This window comes from Bubalus bubalis, chromosome 15 (genome assembly GCF_019923935.1).
Source record: "Bubalus bubalis isolate 160015118507 breed Murrah chromosome 15, NDDB_SH_1, whole genome shotgun sequence".
Lineage (NCBI taxonomy): Eukaryota > Metazoa > Chordata > Mammalia > Artiodactyla > Bovidae > Bubalus > Bubalus bubalis.
Genome location: NC_059171.1, coordinates 26,178,329 through 26,205,195, shown reverse-complemented (window position 1 = coordinate 26,205,195; position 26,867 = coordinate 26,178,329). Strand labels below are relative to the sequence as shown.

The 26,867-nt window shown below is 37.1% G+C and overlaps 1 protein-coding gene and 1 long non-coding RNA gene across 2 annotated transcripts in view; one reads left to right on the top strand and one right to left on the bottom strand.

Annotated features, from left to right (window-relative positions):
• Positions 1-25,565, bottom strand: part of EMC2 (ER membrane protein complex subunit 2) — a 50,820-nt gene extending 25,255 nt beyond the window's left edge. Inside the window, exons 1-5 of the mRNA XM_006075684.4 lie at positions 25,412-25,565; positions 19,400-19,513; positions 18,820-18,884; positions 14,592-14,677; positions 6,976-7,033 (exon numbers count right to left, since the gene is read on the bottom strand). Of these exons, the coding sequence (XP_006075746.2) occupies positions 6,976-7,033; positions 14,592-14,677; positions 18,820-18,884; positions 19,400-19,513; positions 25,412-25,547 (459 nt within the window). The 5' untranslated portion in view covers positions 25,548-25,565. The remainder of the gene's footprint in view (positions 1-6,975; positions 7,034-14,591; positions 14,678-18,819; positions 18,885-19,399; positions 19,514-25,411) is intronic.
• A 3-nt stretch (positions 25,566-25,568) lies between these two features.
• Positions 25,569-26,867, top strand: part of LOC112579144 — a 130,655-nt gene continuing 129,356 nt past the window's right edge. Inside the window, exon 1 of the long non-coding RNA XR_003103581.2 lies at positions 25,569-25,704. This is a non-coding gene — a long non-coding RNA (uncharacterized LOC112579144). The remainder of the gene's footprint in view (positions 25,705-26,867) is intronic.

Genomic DNA, 26,867 nt, shown 5'->3' with positions numbered 1-26,867 from the left:
TTACATATATTCATATATATATGAATATAAAAATCAGAAGGGGCAAAGAAAACTTTAGACGATGATTCTGTTCACTATCTTAATTGTGGTGATGGTTTCACAGGTGTATATAATTGTCAAAATTTATTAAATTATACACTTTAAATATGTGCAGTCTATTCTACATAAATTATATGCCCAAAGTTTAAATAATAGCATTAGACTAAACATTGAGTCTTAAGTGTTTATCAATTTCCATTTATATTTCTTTCTCACATCTTATGAAATATGCCAATGTTTTGAATTCTTCTGAATTTCTTCTTTAGATCAATCTTTAAGTCAAAAATGAAAAGTGCTCCACATTTTACAAGCGATTTTAATAATGGAGCCAGGATTTCTATTATAAATATGAAACGCCAAAAAGTTCTTATGATCATAAATTTGTTACATACCTCTGTACCATTATCTACTATGCTGCTGCTGCTAAGTTGCTTCAGTCATGTCCGACTCTGTGCGACCCCATAGACGGCAGCCCACCAGGCTCCCCCATCCCTGGGACTCTCCAGGAAAGAACACTGGAGTGGGTTGCCATTTCCTTCTCCAATACATGAAAATGAAAAGGGAAAGTGAAGTCGCTCAGTCGTGTCCAACTCTTCGCGACCCCATGTACTGAAGCCTACCAGGCTCCTCCATCCATGGGATTTTCCAGGCAAGAGTACTGGACTGGGGTACCATTGCCTTCTCTGATTATCTACTATAGTTAGCTATCAATTTTTTCCTGAAAGACATGTTACACCTTCAAAAAAAAAAAAAAAAAAAAAAATAGGCCACACAGGACGAGAACCTAGAAAAGGATTAAAGGACTAAGGTCTATCAGTAAGTACAATGCAGAGCAACCCCTTCCCCAGATGTTGAGACCCAGAAAGACCACTGGCCAACAGAGGGAAAGGAGAATTCCAGGTTCTTTTGCTTCCAAGGCTTATGCCATGACCCTGGGAAATATGGCCTTCTAAAAGCATCTTCACGCTTGGCACAGAGGCAATTATATCTAATTCCAAAATAAGGGGCATGGCATAAGCCTTAGAGGCAGTGGTCTTTCTGGGTCTCAACATCTGGGGTAGAGGGAATTCTAGTTTGTACTTTACCAGTAAGCCACCTTAGATCCCCATAATTTCTAGCCTAAGACAGAACCGTCTCCAAATTACATAATTCATCTCTTTTAACCCCTTTCAAACCATCTCCCACATTACTGGCAGTTATCTTTAAAACAAAAAATCTGGTGGTACTTTGCCAATCAAATTTGACTTCACTCCCCATCTTCTAAGAATTAAAATTCTGTTATACTCAATATCAGGTAATAACCTATAAAGGAATAATCTACAAAAAAGCTCAACTTACTATTCTGATACCTGAAACAAAAAGAACATTGCAAATCAACCACAATTAAAACAAGAAGAAATCAAAAAGAGACATAAAAACTTTATTGATAATGCAGAAAAAATATTCTGAAGTGTAACACCAGGTTGTTCACAAATGTTGAACTTCTTGTACTGCCAATCACTCAGGACAATGAGCCAACTAAAAGGTATAAAATATTGCCCCTTAAAGCCCTAGTCTTCCTCAGTGGTGAAGAAGGGGTAGGTTAAACTTATGCAGAGTGCTAGAACCATGCTGTCTTCAATAAGACTAGAAATGAAATTTCATGAAATAACTGCATTAAAGAAGGCAGTTCAAAAAGAGAAATAAAAATGGCCTTTTAAGCATATTAAAAGATACTCAGACTCTCTCATAATGCAAATTATATATTTAACTAATTACACTGAAAGTGAAAGTGAAGTCGCTCAGTCTTGTCGGACTCTTTGCGACCCCACGGACTGTAGCCTACCAGGCTCCCCAGTCCATGGAATTTTCCAGGCAAGAGTACTGGAATGGGTTGCCATTTCCTTCTCCAGGGGATATTCCCAACTCAGGGATCGAACCCGGGTCTCCCGCACTGCAGGCAGACACTTTACCGTCTGAGCCACCATTGGCAAAAATGAAAAATGAAAAAAAGCTGATAATACACCATGTGGGAGGATACTGGGAAAGAGGCACTCTCATATACCATGTAAGTGAGTATAGATAACTAAAAAGCTTTTGTGGAGGGAAATTAGGCAGTATCTGTTAACTTTTAAGATACATGGACCTCCTGACTCAGATTTCACTTCTAGGAATCTATTCTACAAATGACACGCACTTCAACACTGCTTCTGGGAGGAATGCATCAGATACCAAAGGGACTTAATTAGTTCAAGAAAGTTTTTCATCAAAATAAGGATTATACATCCTTATACTACAATGCTATGCAGCAACTTAAAGGATGAGATAAAGGATGTGCTAACATAGATGACTTAGGTAGAGTTTGGGGCTTCCCAGGGAGCTCAAGGATAAGGAATCCACCTACCAATGCAGGAGATGCAAGAGACACAGTTTAGCAGGGGTGGGAGGGAGGGAAGGGAGAGATAAAAAAAAAAACAAAAAAAAAAAAACAAAGAAGAGACACAGGTTCAATCCCAGGTTGGGAAGATCCCCTGGAAAAACAAAGGGCAACCCACTCTAATATTCTTGCCTGAAAAATGCTATGGACAGAGGAGCTGGACACAACTGAACACTTTTACATAAAAGGTAGAGTATGTCACCATCTGCATTTCCAACCATTCTCCCTATTAAAAGGGGCACACACACATACACACACATGCATACAGACCTATTTGTGTGTGCATGAGAAAAAATTTCTGGAAAAATTCTTAAGAAACATTTGCCTAAGTGAAGGAGGGCATGAGATCTGGGATCGGAGGACTTATTTTTCAACATATATGTTAGTATTGTTTGTAATTTTTAATATGCGTACATATTACTTTTTTCAAAAGGGCATTTCACAATTTTTAAAAAACAGATGAGATGACCCATTTTAGCAACCTCCCTAAATCTGAAACTTCCACTTCAATCACTTTTTTCTTTTCTCCCAAGGTAAGTCTTGTACTTTAATAACCCTAAGGCTTACTTGTTACATGATGGAATATGATGTCTTTCCCCAGCCCGTCATCTGTCTTAATTATGCCATGCTCAACCATCAAGGCCTACAAGGCTCAGAAATACTGCAGCAAATCACCAAAGAATCAGGATTTAGTAAGTCTATTTCAAGGTCTATAATCTGTTAAGTATATCATGCTATCTTTCTAAACCAAAGTCAAGGATAATGTCTAAATCATCCTTCTAGTCTCTATACCAAGCACATAGCAAGCACTCAACAAATATTTTTTGAAATAATAATGAATGCATATGAGAGGGAAAGAGAGCTCCTTAAAACTTTAATAAATAACCTCATTTTAATACTGGATATCCAGGATACAGGAGCACAGGATCGATGAAAGAGTCATAAAGTCAGTGTTAAACAATCCAAAACCCTGCAGTATAAAAGCTTGAATTTTAACTATGGATATAACCATGAAACTTCTACACAGTAACATTACTGTTTCAGTTCAGTTCAGTCACTCAGTCGGATCTGACTCTTTGTGACCCCATGGACTGCAGCATGTTAGGCCTCCCTGTCCATAGTCAACTCCCGGATTTTACTCAGACTCATGTCCATTGAGTCGGTGATGTCATTCAGCCATCTCATCCTCTGTCGTCCCCTTTCCCAACATCAGGATCTTTTCAAATGAGTCAGTTCTTTGTATCAGGGGGCCAAAGTATTAGAGTTTCAGCTTCAGCATCAATCCTTCCAATGAATATTGGAATACTGGAATAAAGGAAATCAGTCCTGATTTTCAGGAAAAATCAGGAAAATCATCCTGATTTTCCTCGGATGGACTAGTTGGATCTCCTTGCAGTCCAAGGGACTCTCAAGAGTCTTCTCCAACACCACAGTTCAAAAGCATTGATTCTTCGGCGCTCAGCTTTCTTTATAGTCCAATTCTCACATCCATACCTGACTACTGGAAAAACCAGAGCTTTGACTAGACGGACCTTTGTCAGCAAAGTAATGTACCTGTGTTTTAATATGCTTTTTAGGTTGTTCATAACCTTTTTTCCAAGGAGCAAGAGTCTTTTAATTTCATGGCTGCAATCACCATCTGCAGTGATTTTGGAGCCCAAGAACATGACGTCTGTCACTGTTTCCACTGTTTCCCCATCTATTTGCCATAAAGTGATGGAACCGGATACCATGATCTTAGTTTTCTAAATGCTGAGCTTTAAGCCAACTTTTTCACTCTCCTCTTTCACTTTCATCAAGAGGATCTTTATTTCCTCTTCACTTTCTGCCATAAGGGTGGTGTCATCTGCATATCTGAGGTTACTGATATTTCTCCCAGTGTTGATTCCAGCTTGTGCTTCATCCAGCCCAGCTTTTCTCATGATGTACTTTGCGTATAAGTTAAATAAGCAGGGTGACAATATACAGCCTTGAAGTTTTCCTTTCCTTATCCTGAACCAGTCTGTTGTTCCATGTCCAGTTCTAACTGTTGCTTCCTGACCAGCATACAGGTTTCTCAAGAGGCAGGTCAGGTGGTCTGGTAGTCCCCTCTCCTTACAAATTTTCCAGAGTTTGTTGTGATTCACACAGTCAAAGGCTTTGGCATAGTCAATAAAGCAGAAGTTGACATTTTTCTGGAACTCTTTTGCTTTTTTGATGATCCAACGGATGTTGGCAATTTGATCTCTGGTTCCTCTGCCTTTTCTAAATCCAGCTTCAACATCTGGAAGTTCATGGTTCACATACTGCTTAAGCCTGGCTTCAGAGAATTTTGAAGAGAATTTTGGAGAATTTTGAGCATTACTTTACTAGAGTATGAGATGAGTGCAACTGTGCTGTAGTTTGAGCATTCTTTGGCATTGCCTTTCTTTGGGATTAGAATGAAAACGGACCTTTTCCATTCCTATGGTCAATGCTGAGTTTTCCAAATTTGCTGGTATATTGAGTGCTGCACTTTCAGAGCTTCATCTTTTAGGATCTGAAATAGCTCCACTGGAATTCCATCACCTCCACTAGCTTTGTTTATAGTGATGCTTCCTAAGGCCCATTTGATTTCACACTGCAGGATGTCTGGCTCTAGGTGAGTGATCACACCATCGTGATTATCTGGGTTGTGAAGATCTTTTTTGTATAATTCTTCTGTGTATTCTTGCCACCTCTTCTTAATATCTTCTGCTTCTGTTAGGTCCATACCATTTCTGTCCTTTATTGTGCCAATCTTTGCATAAAAAAGTTCCCTTGGTATCTCTAATTTTCTTGAAGAGATCTCTAGTCTTTCCCATTCTGTTGTTTTCCTCTATTTCTTTGCATTGATCACTCAGGAAGGCTTTCTTATCTCTCCTTGCTATTCCTTGGAACTCTGCATTCAAATGGGTATATCTTTCCTTTTTTCCTTTGCCTTTTGCTTCTCTTCTATTCACAGATATTTGTAAGGCCTCCTCAGACAACCATTTTGCCTTTTTGCATTTCTTTTCCTTGGGGATGGTCTTGATCCCTGCCTCCTGTACAATGTCATGAACCTCCGTCCATAGTTCTTCAGGCACTCTGTTTGTACTGTTTAATGTAAGTAAAGTCTTCCCCTACCAGACTTCATTAGTTCTAGGTCTTATATGGCTTTGTTTTTCTCCCTTAATGTCTACCACAGTGCTTTCTATGGATATGGTAACAGAAATACTGTCTTTATTTTTAGTAACACCAACCCTTTGGTGGCTCCTGACAGATATTCAAATAAATATTTCTAGAAGGACAGAAGGGACTGAGAGAAGATTAGATAAAAATAACATTTGATGAAAGAATAATACATCTAACAAAGCTGAATTCAGTCACTTTGTTCTAAAATGTTTACCTAACAACCAAATGATTTAGTTACTACCCCCTCAGATAATCTATGAGGGGAGCCAAGTCATAAAACATGGTAAGTACTACAAAGACAGGATAATATTTAGTTACATATTATCTTAGACCCTGTAGTGAAGTAATTTCTTTAAAATATGCCCAACTTAAACTGACACAGAAATATTTGACTTCTAATTCTAAAAAATACATTACAAACTACCAATTTTTAAACTAGCATGAGAAAATTACATGAAACAAGTTTTTCAGAAATCTGGTATCATATTTTCAATATATGGCTGCAAAAAAAAAAATGAATACCTTTAAAACTGTGGTGAAATCTTACAGCTGAAATAAGTACATGAGAAAATCTTCAGGAAACGAAAAATGGTGCTTTTTATAAGGGATTATTTTATTAAAACAGAGAGCAACGTATTAGGATAAATAAAATTAAAAGATTATTAAATTTTTTCAATTTCAACTTTTTAGATATTTGGAATATCTAAATTAACTGCTTTTTAATAACACATAGGCTTGCAGCTGTCAAAACTTTTCTCTGAATTTCTATATTCTGAGAATCCTTACCATTTAAATATCTACATAACACCTAGGAAGTTACCAGAGAAAATTTCCCTACGGTGGGATTATATTAAAAGAAATAATCTAAGCCATTATACCAATAAACTAAAATGTTCTCAATATTAAAAAAAATTTTTTTTCACCAGGATATTTTTAGAATACGTCTTACTACCAAAAAGCCTTTCATTAATTAATTCCATACATTAATTACTGAGATGACATCTTTCATTCTTCAATAAGAGAACTAAAATATAACTACCCAAACAAGACAAGTTAGTATTTAATAAACTTGAAAATATTACAGAAACTATAAGTTCTGACAGGTGTTTGTTCTTATAAGCACATAAAATTTATTCTATCTAAATTTCAACTAGCTGCTTTCTAATAAGAGATCTTGTAAGTCAAATTTAACTGAAGAGTTAAAACCTACTTTTTTTAAAGTGACCCATCATGAGATATTTCAAATAACAAAATAAAATGTTTCCATGTGTATTTTTTCCATTATTTCTAAAATAATTTCACTTCTTAACACAGAATTAACTGATCTTTAGGACAACCAGCTAACTTACAGTGTTAGTTGGGTCTTCTTGTAAAATTCGATCATATAGCTGAATAGCATCATCGTATCTATTTAAAAAGAAAAAGAAATATCAAGAATCATTACCTTAAAATTTAATGACAAATAGTAAATACAGAAAAGATTAACCTGGGAAGACTTTATATGTATTTACAATTACTACTAAGCATCTTCTGATCTTCACATAACAGTAAGTTTGATACAATGTCATTTTCTAAGCAAAAAAAAAAAAAATCATAAATAAAATATTTATAGAAAAACTTACTTCAAAAACATACTGATTCGACTTGGTCTAAATACAAAGGTAAAAACTACAGCTCAAAGAGATACCTATGTGGTCCTAGTTACACCTAGAATTACAGCAAATAAAGTATTTTTTTAAGTTTAATTTTAACAAATATTTTCACAAGGAAATGATCTAAGTATTTTCTAAGTCATGCCTGATTTTTTCGTGACCCCATGGACTGTAGACTGCCAGGCTCCTCTGTCCATGGGATTTCCCAGTCAAGAATATTGGAGTGGGTTGCCATTTCCTTCTGCAGGGGATCTTCCCAACTCAAGGATCACATTAATGCTTCACAGGGGTATTCTTTACTACTGAGCCACCTGAGAAGCCCCAATCTAAGTGTTAATTCTCCTCTAATAAATATTTATGAGAGTTTTTCTTAGTTGAGCTGGTAAAGTTCAATTCATTAAGCACCTATTAAGGAATTCCCTGGTGGCTCAGTCGGTAAAGAATCTGCCTGCCGTGCAGGAGACCTGGGTTGGATCCCTGGGTGGGGGAAGATCCCCTGGAGAAGGAAATGGCAACCCACTCTGGTCTTGCCTGGAAAATCCCACGCACATGGACAGAGGAGCCCAGTGGGCTATAGCCCATGGGATCACAAGAGTTGGACATGATTTAGTGACTAAACCAAGTATGTACACATAATATACTCTGCTGGGTTACAACCTCGAATCAGTTCAGTTCAGTTCAGTCATTCAGTCGTTTCCAACTCTTTGTGACCCCATGGGCTGCAGCATGCCAGAGTTCCCTGTCCATCACCAACTCCTGGAGATTGATCAAACTCATGTCCATCGAGTCGGTGATGCCATCCAACCATCTCATCCTCTGTCGTCCCCTTCTCCTGCCTTCAATCTTTCCCAGGATCAGGGTCTTTTCCAATGAGTCAGTTCTTCACATTAGGTGGCCAAAGTACTGGAGCTTCAGCTTCAGCATCAGTCTTTCCAATGAATATTTAGGACTGATATCTTTTAAGATTGACTGGTTTGATCTCCTTGCAGTCTAGGGACTCAAGAGTCTTTTCCAACACCATAGTTCACAATCTCACATGGGTAACAACAAATTTATCAAATGAAAAAATAATCAAATATGACAGGATAAAACTAAGAAGCCAAGATTAACATTGTATGATAGTGAATGAAAAGGAGTGATACATCAGATATCACATAAAGCACTTTATCTAACAATACACTCCTATATATGGTAATCTTATTTGGACTACAAGGATATAGCTAAGTGATTCTGAAATTCCTTCCTAATCATATCCATAACCTCCAACTCCCTTCCAATCAATTGCTTCACTTCCAGATAGAGATCTTTAGAGAAAGCAAAAATCTATGTTTAAAAATTTTATAGCAGTGTTTATAAAACTAGGGACAGAAGATATACTCTTGTGATCTATTCTTAAGTTCTCTATGATAATTTTTTAAGTTTTTCTCTTAATGATACTCAAGACATAGAATATTCTATATCATCACATGACATGTCCTTTAATCGAACACTGCCCCACAATTTTAATGATCAAGCCTGTATTTGTCATTACGGTCATGCCAACAGATAAGAATATTTTAACTAATGGTAGCAGACTACTGAGAAAATTAAAAGCAGACTTAATTTGTAAATATGATTATACCATGCAAAGGCCAAACAGCATCACTACATCCTAAATTAATCAGAGTTAGCAATAGCTCAGAAAAAGAAAATCACTTTGGAAATCAAATACATGATAATATTTGATTATAGGTATGCTAGCCTCACAAGAATCTGCAACTACAGAAACAGAAAATAAAATCATTAAATAATAATAAAACAAAACAATAAAGTATATAAACAAGGGCAAAAATTAATGCTAAAAAGCACTGGTTCTCACAAGACAAAGTACATGAGAATCACCTGGGGATCTTTTCCCAGGTATATAACCTCTGGGAAACATACTGGAAATGACAGAGGAAAATAGGAAACCATTCATTTCATTAATACAATGATACTAATAATGTGAATTCTTAGGATTTTCTAGTCTTTTTGGTATTTTATTAGAAAACTTACATTGTCTTTACAGTTTGAAAACTATATACATAAGGCATTAAGATGTTCAAGCTGGTTTTAGAAAAGGCAGAGGAACCAGAGATCAAATTGCCAACAACTGCTGGATCATCGAAAAAGCAAGAGAGTTCCAGAAAAACATCTATTTCTGCTTTATTGACTATGCCAAAGCCTTTGACTGTGTGGATCACAATAAACTGTGGAAAATTCTGAAAGAGATGGGAATACCAGACCACCTGACCTGCACCTTGAGAAACCTGTATGCAGGTCAGCAAGCAACAGTTAGAACTGGACATGGAACAACAGACTGGTTCCAAACAGGAAAAGGAGTACGTCAAGGCTGTATATTGTCACCCTGCTTATTTAACTTACATGCAGAGTGCGTCATGAGAAACGCTGGGCTGGAAGAAGCACAAGCTGGAATCAAGGTTGCCGGGAGAAATATCAATAACCTCAGATATGCAGATGACACCATCCTTATGGCAGAAAGGGAAGAGGAACTCAAAAGCCTCTTGATGAAAGTGAAAGTGGAGAGTGAAAAAGTTGGCTTAAAGCTCAACATTCAGAAAACGAAGATCATGGCATCTGGTCCCATCACTTCATGGGAAATAGATGGGGAAACAGTGGAAACAGTGTCAGACTTTATTTTTGGGGGCTCCAAAATCACTGCAGATGGTGACTGCAGCCATGAAATTAAAAGACACTTACTCCTTGGAAGGAAAGTTATGACCAACCTAGATAGAATATTCAAAAGCAGAGACATTACTTTGCCAAAAAAGGTCCATCTAGTCAAGGATATGGTTTTTCCAGTGGTCATGTATGGATGAGAGTTGGACTGTGAAGAAAGCTGAGCGCCGAAGAATTGATGCTTTTGAACTGTGGTGTTGGAGAAGACTCTTGAGAGTTCCTTGGACTGCAAGGAGATCAAACCAGTCCATTCTGAAGGAGATCAGCCCTGGGATTTCTATGGAAGGAATGACACTAAAGCTGAAACTCCAGTACTTTGGCCACCTCATGTGAAGAGTTGACTCATTGGAAAAGACTCTGATGCTGGGAGGGATTTCGGGCAGGAGGAAAACGGGATGACAGAGGATGAGATGGCTGGATGGCATCACTGACTCGATGGACATGAGTCTGAGTGAACTCCGGGAGTTGGTGATGGACAGGGAGGCCTGGCGTGCTGCGATTCATGGGGTTGCAAAGAGTTGGACATGACTACTCATGGACATGACTACTGAACCTGCAATACTATTTTATTTGATTTATCCATGCCCTTTGCTTAGAAGATCCAAAGATAGTAGAATACACATAGATAAAACAGATAAGCCAAAAGCCAAGGAATAAAAGGGTTAAGAAAAACTGTATCAATAAATCTTGCAAGAAAAAAAATACAAGTGAAGTACAAGTAAACCCTGTCTCACCTAAAGCACCAAGCTATAAAGGTAAGAAACAACAATCTGACTATAAAATGAATATAAAAACTTAAGAGACTCAGAACAGACAAAATAATCTTTAAAAAAAAAGGACAAAGTTGAAGGACACATTTTCCAATTTTAGAACTACTACAAAGCTACAATATCCTTATTGGATTCAATACAGTGTGGTATATAATAAACATATATATTGATGGAACACAACTCAAAGCCCAGAAATAAACAATCACATAATTAATACTCAACTGATGTAATTGCCCAAGACAATTCAATGGGGAATGTAGTTTTTTCTGGTGCTAGGACAACCAGATATCTACAAAAGAAAGAATAAAGTTGGACATCTGCTTCATATCATAAAAAATATTAACTCAAAATGGGTCAATGATCACAATGTAAAAACCCAAACTATAAAACACTTAGAAGAAAATAGGTGTAATTTTTGTGACCTTGAATTAGGCAATGGTTTCTAGAAATAACACCCAAATGATAAGCAACAAAAGAAAAAATGAATTTAACTTTTAAAAAATCAAAACATTTTGTAATCAAAGGACATCACTGAACAAGTGACAGACAAGCCATGTAATGCAAGAAAATTTTTGCAAATCAAATATATGTGATAAAAGACCTGTATCTAGACTATATATAAAGAACTCTTACAACTAAATAATAAAAAGACATAAATTAATCCAATTTAAAAACAGAAAATGTGAACAGACGTTTCTCCAAAGAACATATATAAATGTCCAACAACAGCATGAAAAGATGCTCAGATTTCTGGTTCCTGGTCTGGCACATAAAGACTGGAAATCATCACTCCTATACTCACAAGAAAAAGCTAAACATAATGAACCAACTACTCTTAGATTCATCAGACAATTAAACTTACAGGGAAAGCCACTGCATCCAAAACTGCCAGACAGGTGAAGACAATTAACACTTATGCCATCAAAAGCTGTTACAACTAACAAATTCAGTGAAGTTGCAGGATACAAAATCAATATACAAAAATCTGTTGTGTTTCAATACACTAATAATCTTATCGGAAAGAGAAATTAAGAAAACAATCCCATTTATAACTGCATAAAAATTAATAAAATACCTAGAAATAATTTAATCAGAATTGAAAGCCCTATATATTGCAAATTTAAGATACTTATGAAAGAAACTGATACAAATAAATGAGACACAAATAAATGAGATGATATCTCATGCTCAAGAACTGGAAAAATATTGGTAAAATATCCACAGTACCCAAAGAAATCTATAGATTCTGTGCAATTCTTAAGATTCCAATGGCATTTCACAAAGAAATAGAACAAAACAATCCTAAAATTTGTATAGAATCACAAAAGATCTCAAATAGCCAAAGCAATCATGAGCAAGAAAAACAAAGATAAAGGGATCAAGCTCTCTGATTTCAGACTATATTACAAAACTATAGTAATCAAAACAATATGGTACTGACATAAACAGACACATAGATCAATGGGACAGAACAGAGAGCCCACACATATATGGTCAATTAGTTTACAACAAAGGAGCTAAGAATATACAATAGGAAAAAAACACTCTCTTCAATAAATGATGTTGGAAAACTAGACAGCTGAGTGAAACTGGATCTCTGTCTTTATACCACATAGAAAAACTCAAACTGGATTAAAGAGCTGAACAGAAGATTCAAAACCATAAACCCCCAGAAGAAAACATAAATAGTAAGCTCCCTGACATCAGTATTGGTGATTTTTTGAATTTTACACTAAAAGCAAAGTCAACAAAAGCAAAAATAAACAAGTGGGACTACATCAAACTAAAAAGCTTCTGCACAGCAAAGGAAAACATTGACACAATGAAAAGGCAACCTATGGAATGGGAGAAAACATTTGCAAATCATATCTAATAAGATGTTAATAGCCAAAATATTATAAGAACTTATATAATTCAACAGCAAAAATAAAAAAGCAATCTAAGTAAAAAGGAGCAGAGGAATTGAATATACATTTTCCTAAAGAAGACACACAAATACATGAAAAGGTACTCAACATCAGTAATCAGGGAAGTGAAAATTAAAACCACAATGTTATATCATCTCATACCTGTTAGAATGACTATTATCAAAAACACAAAACACACCAAGTCTTGGCAAGGATGTGGAAAAAAGGGAACTGGACTGTAGATGGAATGTAAATTGACACAGTCACTATGGAAAACAGTATAAAGGTTCCTCAAAAAATTAACATAGAACTACCATTTTTTTAAAGTCAATTCCAATTTAGGGTATTCACTCAAAGGAAATAAAATCACTAACTTGAAAAGATATCTGAAGCCCCATGTTCACTGCAGCATTATTTACACTAGCCAAGGCTTGGAAATAACAGAAGTGTTTATCAACAGATAAATAGATAAAGAAGTTTGACCCTTGAACAATACACAGATCAGGAAAGCCTACATCACAGTTGAAATTCCATAAATAATACATAATAACTTAAACGTAGGTTTAAAAACCAAATCTACATCAAGTTGAAATTCCGTATATATATATATATATAACTTAGAATAGGCCCTCCATATACTTGGTCCTTCCTTATTCAAGATTCTACATACAGATTCAACAACTACAGACTGTGCAGCACTGTAATATTTACTATCAATAAAAAATTATGTGTTAAGTGGATCCACATGATTCAAACCCATGCTGTTCAAAGATTAACTGTATATATTAATACAATATAATATTAGCCATAAAAAGGAAAGAAATTCTGCCATTTAAGACAACCTGGATGAACCTTAAGGGCGTTACGCTAAGTGTAGTAAGTCAAACCAAGAAAGATACTGTGTGATCTCACCTACATATAGAATCAAAGAGAACATGAACTCATAGATACATAGAACAGATTAGTGGTTGTCAGAGGAGGGGATGGGGAGTGGGAGAAACGGGTGAAGGTGGTCAAAAGGTACAAACTTCCAGTTATAAAATAAATTAAGTCTGGGACATAATACAACATGGTTTATTATAGCTAACAATACTGTGTTGTATAATTAAAAGTTGCTAACAGAGTAAATCTTAAACATTCTTATAAGAAAATAAAAATTTATAACTATGATGATGGATGTTCAACTCATTATGGTAATCATTTCACAATATACATACACATTTATCAAATAATTATGCTATACACCTGAAACTAATATAATGTTATATATCAATTATGGGCTTCCCTGGTGACTCAGCAGGTAAAGAATCTGCCTGCAATGCAGGAGACCTGTGTTCCATCCCTGGGTTGGGAAGATCCCCTGGAGAAGGGCATGGCAACCCACTCCAGATTCAAACATGACTGAGCATATTTTCCCCTTAGTCTTAGTCCCTATATAAATTATATCTCAATTAAAAAAAAAATATATATATATATATAATAACTTCTATATTTTGAGTGCCTGTGAGGGTACTATACATATATCATTACTAATTCTCAAAACAACCCTGACAAGCTGGTAATATTCTTGTTTTATAGAGGAATAAGACTGAAAAAACTTGAAGAAGTTAAATAATTTTCCAGGTCAATAGATAATAAATCCTTAGAAATAGGATATGAAGCCAGTTCTTACTCCAAAGCACGATGCCATTCCACGAGGCCAAAGATGATAAATGGATTCAAGTCATATGTCAAATTCTATCTAAGAGTAATAACTTGGAGGATTGATGCTGAGAAGTACTCTGACACTGTTCTGAAGCTGAGTAGCAAAAGATCTTGCATAATTAATGATGCTGCCACTGCTGCAGGAGGACCTAAATTTAAGACCCCATGTTTGCCATTTGAAAACAGGATCACACTATTTGTAAGATTCAGTTACCTCTCCATGGCTTCAAATCTCATGCCCGTTAGTCTCTTGACTCTGTGACTTCCAGGGAACTGTCTTCTCAACTCCTGAAGACAAAACTAAAAAAGAAAAAAATTATAAAAAGACTTGACGGACAGTAATTACACTACATATACTAAATGATCTACACGGAATGCCTTTCATAGTCTTCAGTGTGTCTTCTTAAATAATTTCATTACTGAGATCTAATGACATAAATGAAATTAATCAGTAATGAAAAATGGAGTGAAAGAACAACTGTGAATTTACAGTGAGGACAACAGTGAGTTCTCAGAAACTAGTCAAACTCTTAACTAAATGAGATTATGGGATCCACTAATAACTCTTTGAATACTATCATATCACTCCTCCTTAAAAACTGCTTCCATAATGAATCAAGCCCATCTTAACTAACTACAACAGTTTACTGGCCTTTTCTTCCTAACTACTGCATAAGCAGTCTCTAGATAAAAATTAAGCTCTTTGGTAGTACACTGAAGTCTCGATCAATAATTATTAACACTTTAATTTTGCCTTGTTCAAATCATATATTAATCAATCACCTTGTCAGAATACATGCCCTGATTTAAGGCCATAAAATACAGACACAGTATCAATGGAGTACCAATCTTCTTTCGGCAGATATTCATAATTCACCCATCAACTCAACTAAACAAATAATCAAATATTTATTGAGCATGAGGTATTATAAGAGTCTTAGAAATGTTAAGGATGATAAAAATGATCCTTTCTAGTGCCCCAAAACATGTGATTAAAAATGCATTTAACTAATGAACATATTATTAATCATAAGAAAATAAGTTTTAATATTATTTGGCAGTATAGCTTCAAAGTCTGTGTCTGTAAATTCTATAATAAAAATATTCAAGTTAATTAAAACTGAAAATGATGTTTAGTTAGTTCTCTGATATCATGCAAAACTCATAGTACTAGTTCAGTCAAGCTAACTGTGCTGAAATTCTGAACCATTAAAAAAAATACTGTTACAAAAAAAGTTATCTACTCACTTAATCTCCTACTTTATCAAATGGCATTTTGCTATAGAAAAAATAATTTCAAAATCTCCTGCAAAAAATAAGCTGCCACCTCTTTGGTATTCAAAAGACTATGTCTCATAGGTTTTAAAGGTAATACAAAGCTTTTGTGGAATATTTTTTATCATGGGCAACTCCACCAGAATAAATGTACTGCTAACATAAATTACAATGAAAAGGACAATGCCAATTAGACTTGTATATGTTATCCAGGTATTTCTACTCTCTGGTATTGTTTTTTTGTACTTCTTCTTGGCTTATGAGGAAGCAGCATGAAGGAGCACTAAAGAGGTCAGGATTACAAAACAGAAACCACTGCTTCCTGATTTATACAATAAATACAGTGATACTATGAAACAAGTCAAATTAAGAAATAATTATATAGATCAAATAAAGCATGCAAAATAAAAATAAAAATGATGTAAAGCATCTAGAATAGTGCCTAGCATATGAGTATTTAAAAATATAGCTATTATTTTTCTTTAAAATTAATTAAAATTAAATTACAACTTACTTTCATAATGCATTAGGCCTCACTTAAATACCCCATGGAAAAGAAATGCAAAAAAGCAAAATGGCTGTCTGGGGAGGCCTTACAAATAGCTGTGAAAAGAAGAGAAGCGAAAAGCAAAGGAGAAAAGGAAAGATATAAACATCTGAATGCAGAGTTCCAAAGAATAGCAAGAGACAAGAAAGCCTTCTTCAGTGATCAATGCAAAGAAATAGAGGAAAACAACAGAATGGGAAAGACTAGAGATCTCTTCAAGAAAATCAGAGATACCAAAGGAACATTTCATGCAAAGATGGGCTCGATAAAGGACAGAAATGGTATGGACCTAACAGAAGCAAAAGATATTAAGAAGAGACGGCAAGAATACACAGAAGAATTGTACAAAAAAGATCTTCACGACCCAGATAATCACGATGGTGTGATCACTCACCTAGAGCCAGACATCCTGGAATGTGATGTCAAGTGGGCCTTAGAAAGCATCACTACGAACAAAGCTAGTGGAGGTCGTGGAATTCCAGTTGAGCTATTCCAAATCCTGACAGATGATGATGTGAAAGTGCTACACACAATATGCCAGCAAATTTGGAAAACTAAGCAGTGGCCACAGGACTGGAAAAGGTCAGTTTTCATTCCAATCCCAAAGAAAGGTAATGCCAAAGAACACTCAAACTACCGCACAATTGCACTCATCTCACACGCTAGTAAAGTAATGCTCAAAATTCTCCAAGCCAGGCTTCAGCAATATGTGAACCGTGAACCTCCTGATGTTCAAGCTGGTTTTAGAAAAGGCAGAGGAACCAGAGATCAAACTGCCAACATCCGCTGGATCACGGAAAAAGCCAAAGAGTTCCAGAAAAGCATCTATTTCTGCTTTATTGCCTATGCCAAAGCCTTTGACTGTGTGCATCACAATAAACTGTGGAAAATTCTGAAAGAGATGGGAATACCAGACCACCTGATCTGCCTCTTGAGAAATCTGTATGCAGGTCAGCAAGCAACAGTTAGAACTGGACATGGAACAGACTGGTTCCAAATAGGAAAAGGAGTACGTCAAGGCTGTATATTGTCACTCTACTTATTTAACTTATATGCAGAGTACATCATGAGAAATGCTGGACTGGAAGAAGCACAAGCTGGAATCAAGATTGCCGGGAGAAATATCAATCACCTCAGATAGGCAGATGACACCACCCTTATGGCAGAAAGGGAAGAGGAACTAAAAAACCTCTTGATGAAAGTGAAAGTGGAGAGTGAAAAAGTTGGCTTAAAGCTCAACATTCAAAAAATGAAGATCATGGCATCTGGTCCCATCGCTTCATGGGAAATAGATGGGGAAACAGTGGAAACAGTGTCAGACTTTATTTTTGGGGGCTCCAAAATCACTGCAGATGGTGACTGCAGCCATGAAATTAAAAGACGCTTACTCCTTGGAAGGAAAGTTATGACCAACCTAGATAGCATATTCAAAAGCAGAGACATTACTTTGCCAACAAAGGTTCATCTAGTCAAGGCTATGGTTTTTCCTGTGGTCATGTATGGATGTGAGAGTTGGACTGTGAAGAAGGCTGAGCACCAAAGAATTGATGCTTTTGAACTGTGGTGTTGGAGAAGACTCTTGAGAATCCCTTGGACTGCAAGGAGATCAAACCAGTCCATTCTGAAGATCAGCCCTGGGATTTCTTTGGAAGGAATGAATGCAAAGCTGAAACTCCAGTACTTTGGCCACCTCATGCGAGGAGTTGACTCATTGGAAAAGACTCTGATGCTGGGAGGGATTGGGGGCAGGAGGAGAAGGGGACGACAGAGGATGAGATGGCTGGATGGCATCACTGACTCGATGGACGTGAGTCTGAGTGAACTCCGGGAGTTGGTGATGGACAGGGAGGCCTGGCGTGCTGCGATTCATGGGGTCGCAAAGAGTCAGACACGACTGAGCAACTGATCTGATCTGATCTGATGAGTATTTTCTGTCATGTTATGTACATGTTGCTGCTGCTGCTACTAAGTCGCTTCAGTCGTGTCTGACTCTGTGCGACCCATAGATGGCAGCCCACCAGACTTCCTGTTCCTGGGATTCTCCAGGCAAGAACATTGGAGTAGGTTGTCATATCCTTCTCCAATGCATAAAAGGGAAAAGTGAAAGTGAAGTCGCTCAGTTGTGTCCGACTCTAGCGACCCCATGGACTGCAGCCTACCAGGCTCCTCCGTCCATGGGATTTTCCAGGGAAGAGTACTGGAGTGGGGTGCCATTGCCTTCTCCGTCTGTACATGTTAGGATTTTCTAATAATTTTAAGATATACATTTAAAATATCAAAACAACATTTAATGTTATGTACAACATAAGCCATTTAACAACCCAAAAGACAAATTTGTTTTAAACCATATGTTTAACTCTATAATATAGTATAAACCACCTATTAAGTAAACTACCTTCACCAACTAATTTAACCTCTTCAGTGAAACTGGGATACTAAATGTCTACTTTTCAGGATTGCTAAAAAGATATAAAAACATAATGTGTCCCAAAGTACCTAATCCGTCCTACCAACTCAAGACTAGCACTAAAAAACAGCTACAGAAAGCATTCACTACAAGCCACGTACTGCTTATACATACTTTGTGAAGGAAATTAAATATAAAATAAAATATACTCACCAATGCCAAGTCATCCCGACCATAGTCGAGGGCTGCAATCATCACCTGTTCGTATATGATCCAAACTAAATACACAAACAGGAAAAAACTGAATTTAATATAAAAATCTCACAACAGAAATTATATAATGAATTTTTCTTGCTTCTGATATTTTAAAGAACATTATTTACAACTGAAAAGTGATTTATTATATTACATCTGGAATTAAGGAAAAAGCATCCTGAAATTTTTAGCAATGCATAATATTTTAATATCTTACCAGGTTAAAAAAAAATGTCAATTATTTAATAACTTTCCTGTTTTAAAAGATTCATTATGAAATACATTTTTGATCTGCCCAGGACTACAGCCTTGTGAGCTTTAAAACAAAAATGCCTATTTAATAGCTTCACTACTACCAATAATTATAAGTCCCTCTAAAAATAAAAGTTATCATTCAGACTTCCTGAGAAGTATTTTAAACATTAATAAATCATGGATTGATATTAAGAGCAGAAAAATCATAATGACAGGATTAAAAAAAACTAAACTGTAAATGAAACATGTGCTGAGCATGAACATAATAGATTTAAAAACTTACTATCATCTCCAAGCTTAGAAGCATATTCACTAATTAATTCCTCTCCAACTTCCACAATTTGCTCACTATTTCGTGAGTTTTCTTCTCTCCATTTTCTCATTTTATCTCTCATTTCTGAAAAAAATAAGCTTGCAATTATATATACAAATATTTGATTAATGTCAAACCAATTGACAAGATGAAATCAACTTTCACCTTGTGTAAAGAAAATACACTCACACTAATGTAAAATCTGTGGTGTCTCAAATTTCATAAAGTGGAAAATCAATTTAACAAGAGCAACAGATCCTTTAGAAGATTGAAAATGCAACTGATATTACAGCTATCTTTACTATATGGCATTGATCTGCTACAAAGATCCTCTATCCCTTCAGGCAACTATGGATCATGATTTTTTGAGGTTACAATGTTCGGAATTTGACAAAAGCTAAGGATTATTTTTTCAGAAAACTGAATATTACACACTGAACTCTCAAAAAATTCAAAGTGCTCCACTGACTCAAGAATATAAAATTTTCATAATAAGGGTATCATATTAGGCTATCAGCACTGAAGGAACATTTATCACAAAACTCCCTTAAAACATTACTACAACAGTCCATATAACATACAAAATACACAATTACATAAGGAAATCAACACAGAAAAATTAAGACAAAGGAAATTTTTGCTTATATATAAAGAATAAAACGAATAATGTAAAGTAAGGTCAAAGGCACTAGCAAACAACGAAAGTTGAGAGAACAACTTTGCATGTTATATTACGATAGGGAACTCTGGAATTTCAAAGAACAGCATTTTGATAAAAGCAGAAATTATAACTGGGGGTGGGAGAGTACCTAATCAGAAAAAAAGATCCCTTTTTTATATAGTCAAGGTAGAAGGAACTGTCCAATTCACCAGGTACATACATGCTTTCTACTCTTACCTCTGAAAAATCTTACATATTCATATAAAGTTACCTTCTTCCTTCTACTGACACACGTTGTATAGTTTTAAATAGCTGATTTGAGTTGTTATTGAATGTTACTGAATACATGAGTTAAATTATCAATAACAATATGCTATTCTTCTAGAGAATAAATAAAAGAGAAGCACGTGGGATTTTCACTACTTTTATATGTACAGTTCAAAGTCTACAAAAGAAAACAAAAATAATCATAAGATAATAATAGACCCTACCTGAATTTACAAAAAAATGGTCTTATTAACAAGCGGAGACATTACTTTGCCAACAAAGGTCCCTCTAGTCAAGGCTATGGTTTTTCCAGTAGTCATGTATGGATGTGAGAGTTGGACTATAAAGAAAGCTGAGGGCCAAAGAATTGATGCTTTTGAACTGTGATTTTGGAGAAGACTCTTGAGAGTCCCTTGCACTGCAAGGAGATCCAACCAATCCATTCTAAAGGAAATCAGTCCTGTACATTCATTGGAAGGACTGATGCTGAAGCTAAAACTCCAATACTTTGGCCACCTGACGCAAAGAACCCATTCATTTGAAAAGACCCTGATGCTTCAAAAGATTGAAGGCAGGAGGAAATGGGGACGACAGAAGATGAGATGGTTGGACGGCATCACCGACATGATGGACATGAGTTTGAGTGAACTCCGGGAGTTTGTGATGGACAGGAAGGCCTGGTGTGCTGCGATTCATGGGGTCGCAAAGAGTCGGACACAACTGAGCGACTGAACTGAATGACTGAATGTGCTAAGGGACTGGGAAATTGCCCAACACACCTAGATTAGGGGAGAGGGCAAAGGAAAGGAAAGCAGTTTCTACAGGACATTGCAAAATGGAGCTCAGGTTAATTCTTCATTTATGTAACCCATTACAGGGGTGGGGAACATGTTTCTCTGTCAAAGACTTCTCCTAGAGACCCTAAAAAAAAAAAAAAAATCTGAAGCTTCAGTCACCGGAAGAGGAAAAATTAAGAGAGCAGGGTAAAATAGGGAAGAACAAACCTGACTCCATATTTGATCTGTTCTGTTTAGTTTAACCTTTGTATTCTATTGCTTTTTTTACAAGTTAAGAATGCTGCATAATGGGAACAGTGCCTGGTGCAAAGTACTGAAATATATGTTTAATATGTCATTTAGCATATAGACTAATACAGTAATTAGAGCTAGGTGTAGATGATTACCCACAGAAGACATTAAATCTTTTTCAAGCTCTTTGAAGCTGATGAAACCTCTGAACCAACTTTTTCCAGAAATATGTACATGTTTAAAAACACACTTAGGGATGTTCAAGTGGGAGGGGCCATGGGTAAACCTATGGCTGTTTCACGTTGATATCTGGTAGAAACCAATCCTTCAATTAAAAACAAATACATTTAAAAAAAATAAATAAAGAGAAAACACACACACACACACACACACATTCAATTTTGCATATAATTTCAGGACATTCACAGACCACATAACATCTATGTCTGCATCAGTCAGGAGTCTATTGAACTCAGGATTCATCATCACCAATAACAGATTAATAAGAGGGCTAAGGAAAGGACCACTGAGGACATCAAAAATTAAGGAGCAAACGAATGTAGAGAATGCAGCAAAGTTCTGAAAAATAATAAGAGAGCCTAATGCTATTAAGAAACCAACAAAAGAATTTTTCAGAGGGAATGATCTGCAATGACAAATGTAATAGATGTACAAAACAGATACATTAGACTGGGCATTAGATCTCTCTAGAAATTTTACTGAACTAATAGAGTACTGAAACCAATTTGTGGTTGTTTGACTGAATAAAGAGAAGTAGAGACAGTGAGAATATACAACTAAAATCCACTCATTTTCAATAAATTATTTTTTCAAATACTCATTCAATGCCAATTATAGGCCAGGCTTTGTGCTAGGCATCCTACCCATACTCTGCCCAAACCCCCTATTCTCAAGAGACCTGACTTGACTACACCCGCCTTCAACTCTCTTTCCCACCTGCAAATTCCTCTATATATTTAATAATAAACATCAGTAACTTTCAACTGGCTGAATAAATAAACCATATACCTACTTTTTTTACAGAGCCCAATAAAGACTAAGAGTTTTAGTATGTCTTTTATAAATATGTGATAAATTTTCCTATTACAAGAATCACACTAGTCTTTGAACTAACAATTTCCATTACTTAAATTAATGATGGTATTCAATGGAATTCTTAAAAGACACAGGTCAACTGACACTCCCTCCTGCAAAAAATTGAAACAAAAAACTATCCCTGAGGGTCCTCCCATCACCCTCTTGTTACCCTAAGTCTCTGAAAGAAAAATCTATAATATTCTTTTCCTATAAGTGCCCTAAAATACAATTTTAATTCTACTCATTAATTATAAATGAGCAAACGGAATACTGTTAAGTGAGTTGTCTAAGATACTAAAAAAATCATTCCAACACTAAAAAAATGACTTATAGTCTTTCTTTGTGATGATTTGTTAACATTCTTATATATATGTATGTGTATATATATAATTTAGCCACACCAGGTTAGTTGCATCATGCAGAATCTTCTTTTTTTTTAAGTTGGGTATGCAGGATCTTTGGGGCTTTTTTTTTCTTTTGGTCGTGGCTTGTGGAATCTTTAGACGCAGCATGCTCACCCTTAGATGAAGCTCATCAACAGTTCCCTGATCAGAGATCAAATCTGGATCCATGGCATTGGGATCACAGAGTCTTAGCCACTGGACCACCAGGGAAGTCCCTAATGTTCATTTTTAATCCTACTAATAATTCATTTAGTCAACAGATTACTGAGTTCCTCCAGTATGTCACCCTCTAGAACAAGAAAGGCCTGGGCCTTCTCTTCATTCTAGGAGAGACAAAATTTTTAAATGTAACACAATTGGGTAAGTATTTCAATAGTATGAGGATACATAGTTAAAAGACCAAGGGTAAATTTTGTTGCTTTTTTGTTGTCTTTTTCTTTTAAACTTTGGTGTGGGGATAGGAATGGGAGGGGATGGGGAGTGGGGGCGGGAAGGCTGTCTGAAGTATGAATGTGACTTTTGAGCAGAATTCTAAGAAATCAGATAGAGTATAATAGGTAGAGTATAAGACTAGAAGAAGGAGGTAAGAACACTTTCATCAGAAGGAATAGCTTATGTCCAGTCTTAAGACAAGAGGAGCATGGCACATAGGGAATTCAACAAAAACCAGCATGGCCAGATCAAAGAGTAACAGGGGAGAGTGAAGTGAAGTGAAGTGAAATGAAGTCGCTCAGTCTTGTCCGGCTCTTTGCGACCCCATGGACTGTAGCCCACCAGGCTCCTCGGTCCATGGGATTTTCCAGGCATGAATACTGGAGTGGGGTGCCATTTCGTCTGCAGGGGATCTTCCTGACCCAGGGATCAAACCCGGGTCTCCTGCATTGTAGGCAGACACTTTACCGTCCAAGCTACCAGGGAACTGGGAGAGTAGCTTAAGATAAAGCTGGAGACACAGGCAGGAGCCAGATCATTTTTTTTATATGTTATTTAATAGTTTAAAAGCACTTCAACATATTTTTTCCCTTTTGTTCCTCAACAAACCTGTGAAGTAATTATTTACTCATCTAAGTAATTATGTCACTCATCTTTACAATATCCAGAGTGTAAGGTCTAAGCTACTCAGTTAAATCATCTCGATTGCATCTACTCGTTTCCTATGCGTCTACACATGATATTATCATCTAAGAAATTTATGTTGAACATACCTTCAAAATAGCACTTTCAAAAAAACCATGAACTATTTGAAACATTTTTTAAAAGCATTAAAAATAATAGCCACATAGCTACTGAAAAGAATATATCCTGACACAGCCTTTTTAAACTACGTTTTTACAAGTCTATCTTTCTCCATCAGATTATGAGGTCCCTAAAGGTAGGGACTGTGTGTTACTTAATTTGGTATCGTCAAGATCTAGCACTAAGAACATAATACTTTAATAGATTGCCCAGTACAGGTAGGAACACGGTGGTTCACAGTATGCTAGAGGCCACAAAACCAATAATAAATCACTGAATTAGTTCCAGAATAAAGGAATTTTGCCATTTAACATTATTGTTCACAACTTTCAATATTGGAGAGATTTACTAGACACTGAACAACCAATACAACTCTCAGGCCACGTGTCATTAGGTGTTAATAAAATATTTTAAATAAATAACATCATTTAAATATCCCAACAAACAAGCTACTGAAGTCTACTGTAAAACGCTGGATATATAAACTTCAATTACACAAATTCCATGCCTTAGAGAAACTCAAGGTTCTTTTCTTAAGCATGCACGCCTCCCACTCAAGATTTTAAGGGAAAATCTCTTTCAGAATTGGTTCAAAGTTTGCTTCCAAATTTAAACACAAACTCCACCTCATTAAACGAGAACTTATTTCACCTTCAGAAAAGGAATTACTGGCAGGGAATAAGAAGCAAGTTGGGTCGTGTGTGTAAATTCGTCTTGAGGGGAGTGGGACAGGGGATCACTTTAAAAGGGGGGAAATCAGAAACCCAGTTTTGAAGAGAGAAGGGAATGTAAACTGGCAGGGGAAAGAATCAGATATGTTTACGGGTTTTCCAAACACTTTACTACACAGAGTTGCTACCCCTTACAGAGTATTTGAAGGACCTTTACAGGCCCTGGATTTCTCGGCTGTAAAGACGCTTCAGCGGGCAGCTATCCCGCCTCCTCCGCGCCGCCCAGCAGCCACAGGAAAAGTGTGACAGCCGCAGATCCCGGTTGCCTTGTAGAGGAAGCTGCCCTTGGCCGCTGGGTGGGCGCAGTAGTAGGCCGGTTGGTCAGTCAGTCTACCGACCCAAGCGGTGAGGACCACCGCAGACTCCAGTCAGAGGCCGAACCAAGGAAGGGGTCAGCCTCCACCTCCACCTCAGCCAACTACCTCAGCTATCACCTCAGCTCGGCCGGACTAGAGCCGAAGAGAGATCGGAGAATCCAGGTCTCCGAGGGCAGCAGGTACTCCCGAACCGCTTCCTGCGGCTTTCGGTCTCTCCGCGGCCACCCCGCCCGCAGTTACCTTCCCAAGTGACATCGTACAGCTCTGACACCTTCGCCATCTTCTCAGAACCTGGAGGTGGCTGGGTGAGGGGGCGGGGAGACGTGGTCACGCGACACGATACCAAGCAGTGGCGAATTACGACACCAGTTCTCATTGGCCGAGGGAGCGAAGGGGGCGGGATCCGTTGCGCACGTGCACGCGGCTCTAACTAAGGGCAGTCGGGGAACTGGGCGGAGCGAGCTGGGCGGCGCGCGGCGCGCTGGGACTGTGAGGACACCTCGGCGGAGCCGCTGGAGCCGGCTTGGCTTGAGGTGTGTGTTTTACCATGACTTAACAAAAGCTGGGTTGTTTTCTTGGTTTTTGTTTTTTATGTATGCCATCTCCGGTTTTTCATTTTTTTCTACATGGGTGCTTCATTCTCTGCTCACTCCCTAATCAGTAACTTATTCTCTTCATGACCTGCTGCAGTGCAGCATTCTGCTCGAATCTCTCATCTGTGCCCAACTTTACTCCTTCAGTGAAGGGATTTGCCTTCGATTTCTTTTTTAATGTTCGGCAAAACTGATACACTTCAAAAAATGTTCTTTAAATCTGTTTGAGGAACTAAGCAGGGTTCTGTGTTTGTACATTATGCCCCTATGGCCGAGGACTTAATGTTCACACGAAGGGCATCGTGCCGCGCTAAACCCTTAGTTAACGCTCCCCGTGCGTCACTGTCTGCTTGCCACTCTAGTTTTGAAACTCCATAGAAGCAGTCGATATAATGATTATAAGGAAATATGAATGAATATACAAATCAAATGAGACCTTCACAGCCCCTGCACTTCGCTCCTTCTCTTTAATCGCATGGGGGAACCTCCAGGCTAATTGATTTCAGGAAACCTTGGAACCTGGAGCTAGGGGGGGGGGGAAATGTCTGCATTGGAAGCAAAATAATTGAGGGTCATAAGCGTATATTTGGGCTTCCCTGGTGACTCAGACCGTTAAAGAGTTTGCGTGCAATGCAAGAGACCCGGGTTGCATCCCTGGGTCAGGAAGATCCCCTGGAGAAGGGAATAGCAACCCACTACAGTATTCTCGCCTGGAGAAGCCCATGGACAGAGGAGACTGGCAGGCAACAGTCCGTGGGGTCGCGAAGAGTCAGACACGACTAAGTGACTAACACTTATGAGATAAGCGTATGTTTAGTATTTGAACCAATGAAAACATAAAAATGTAAAGGAGAAATATGTAGAGAAGAAAGAAGGCTAGAAATCTCTGCATGAAAGATATAATTGAAGGCCAGTGAAGAAGAAACAGTCAAGATATGAGAAAAAAGGAAAACAGAGTCCTATCCCATATGCCAAAGGAATAGAGTTAAAAAAAAAAAAAAACACCTGTCACTGGCACCAGCTCAAGGGAAATTGCAAAAGGATAGAAAAGACTACTAAATTTATAAACTTCGTTTAAATTCTGAATGAGATTCACTCTCTGC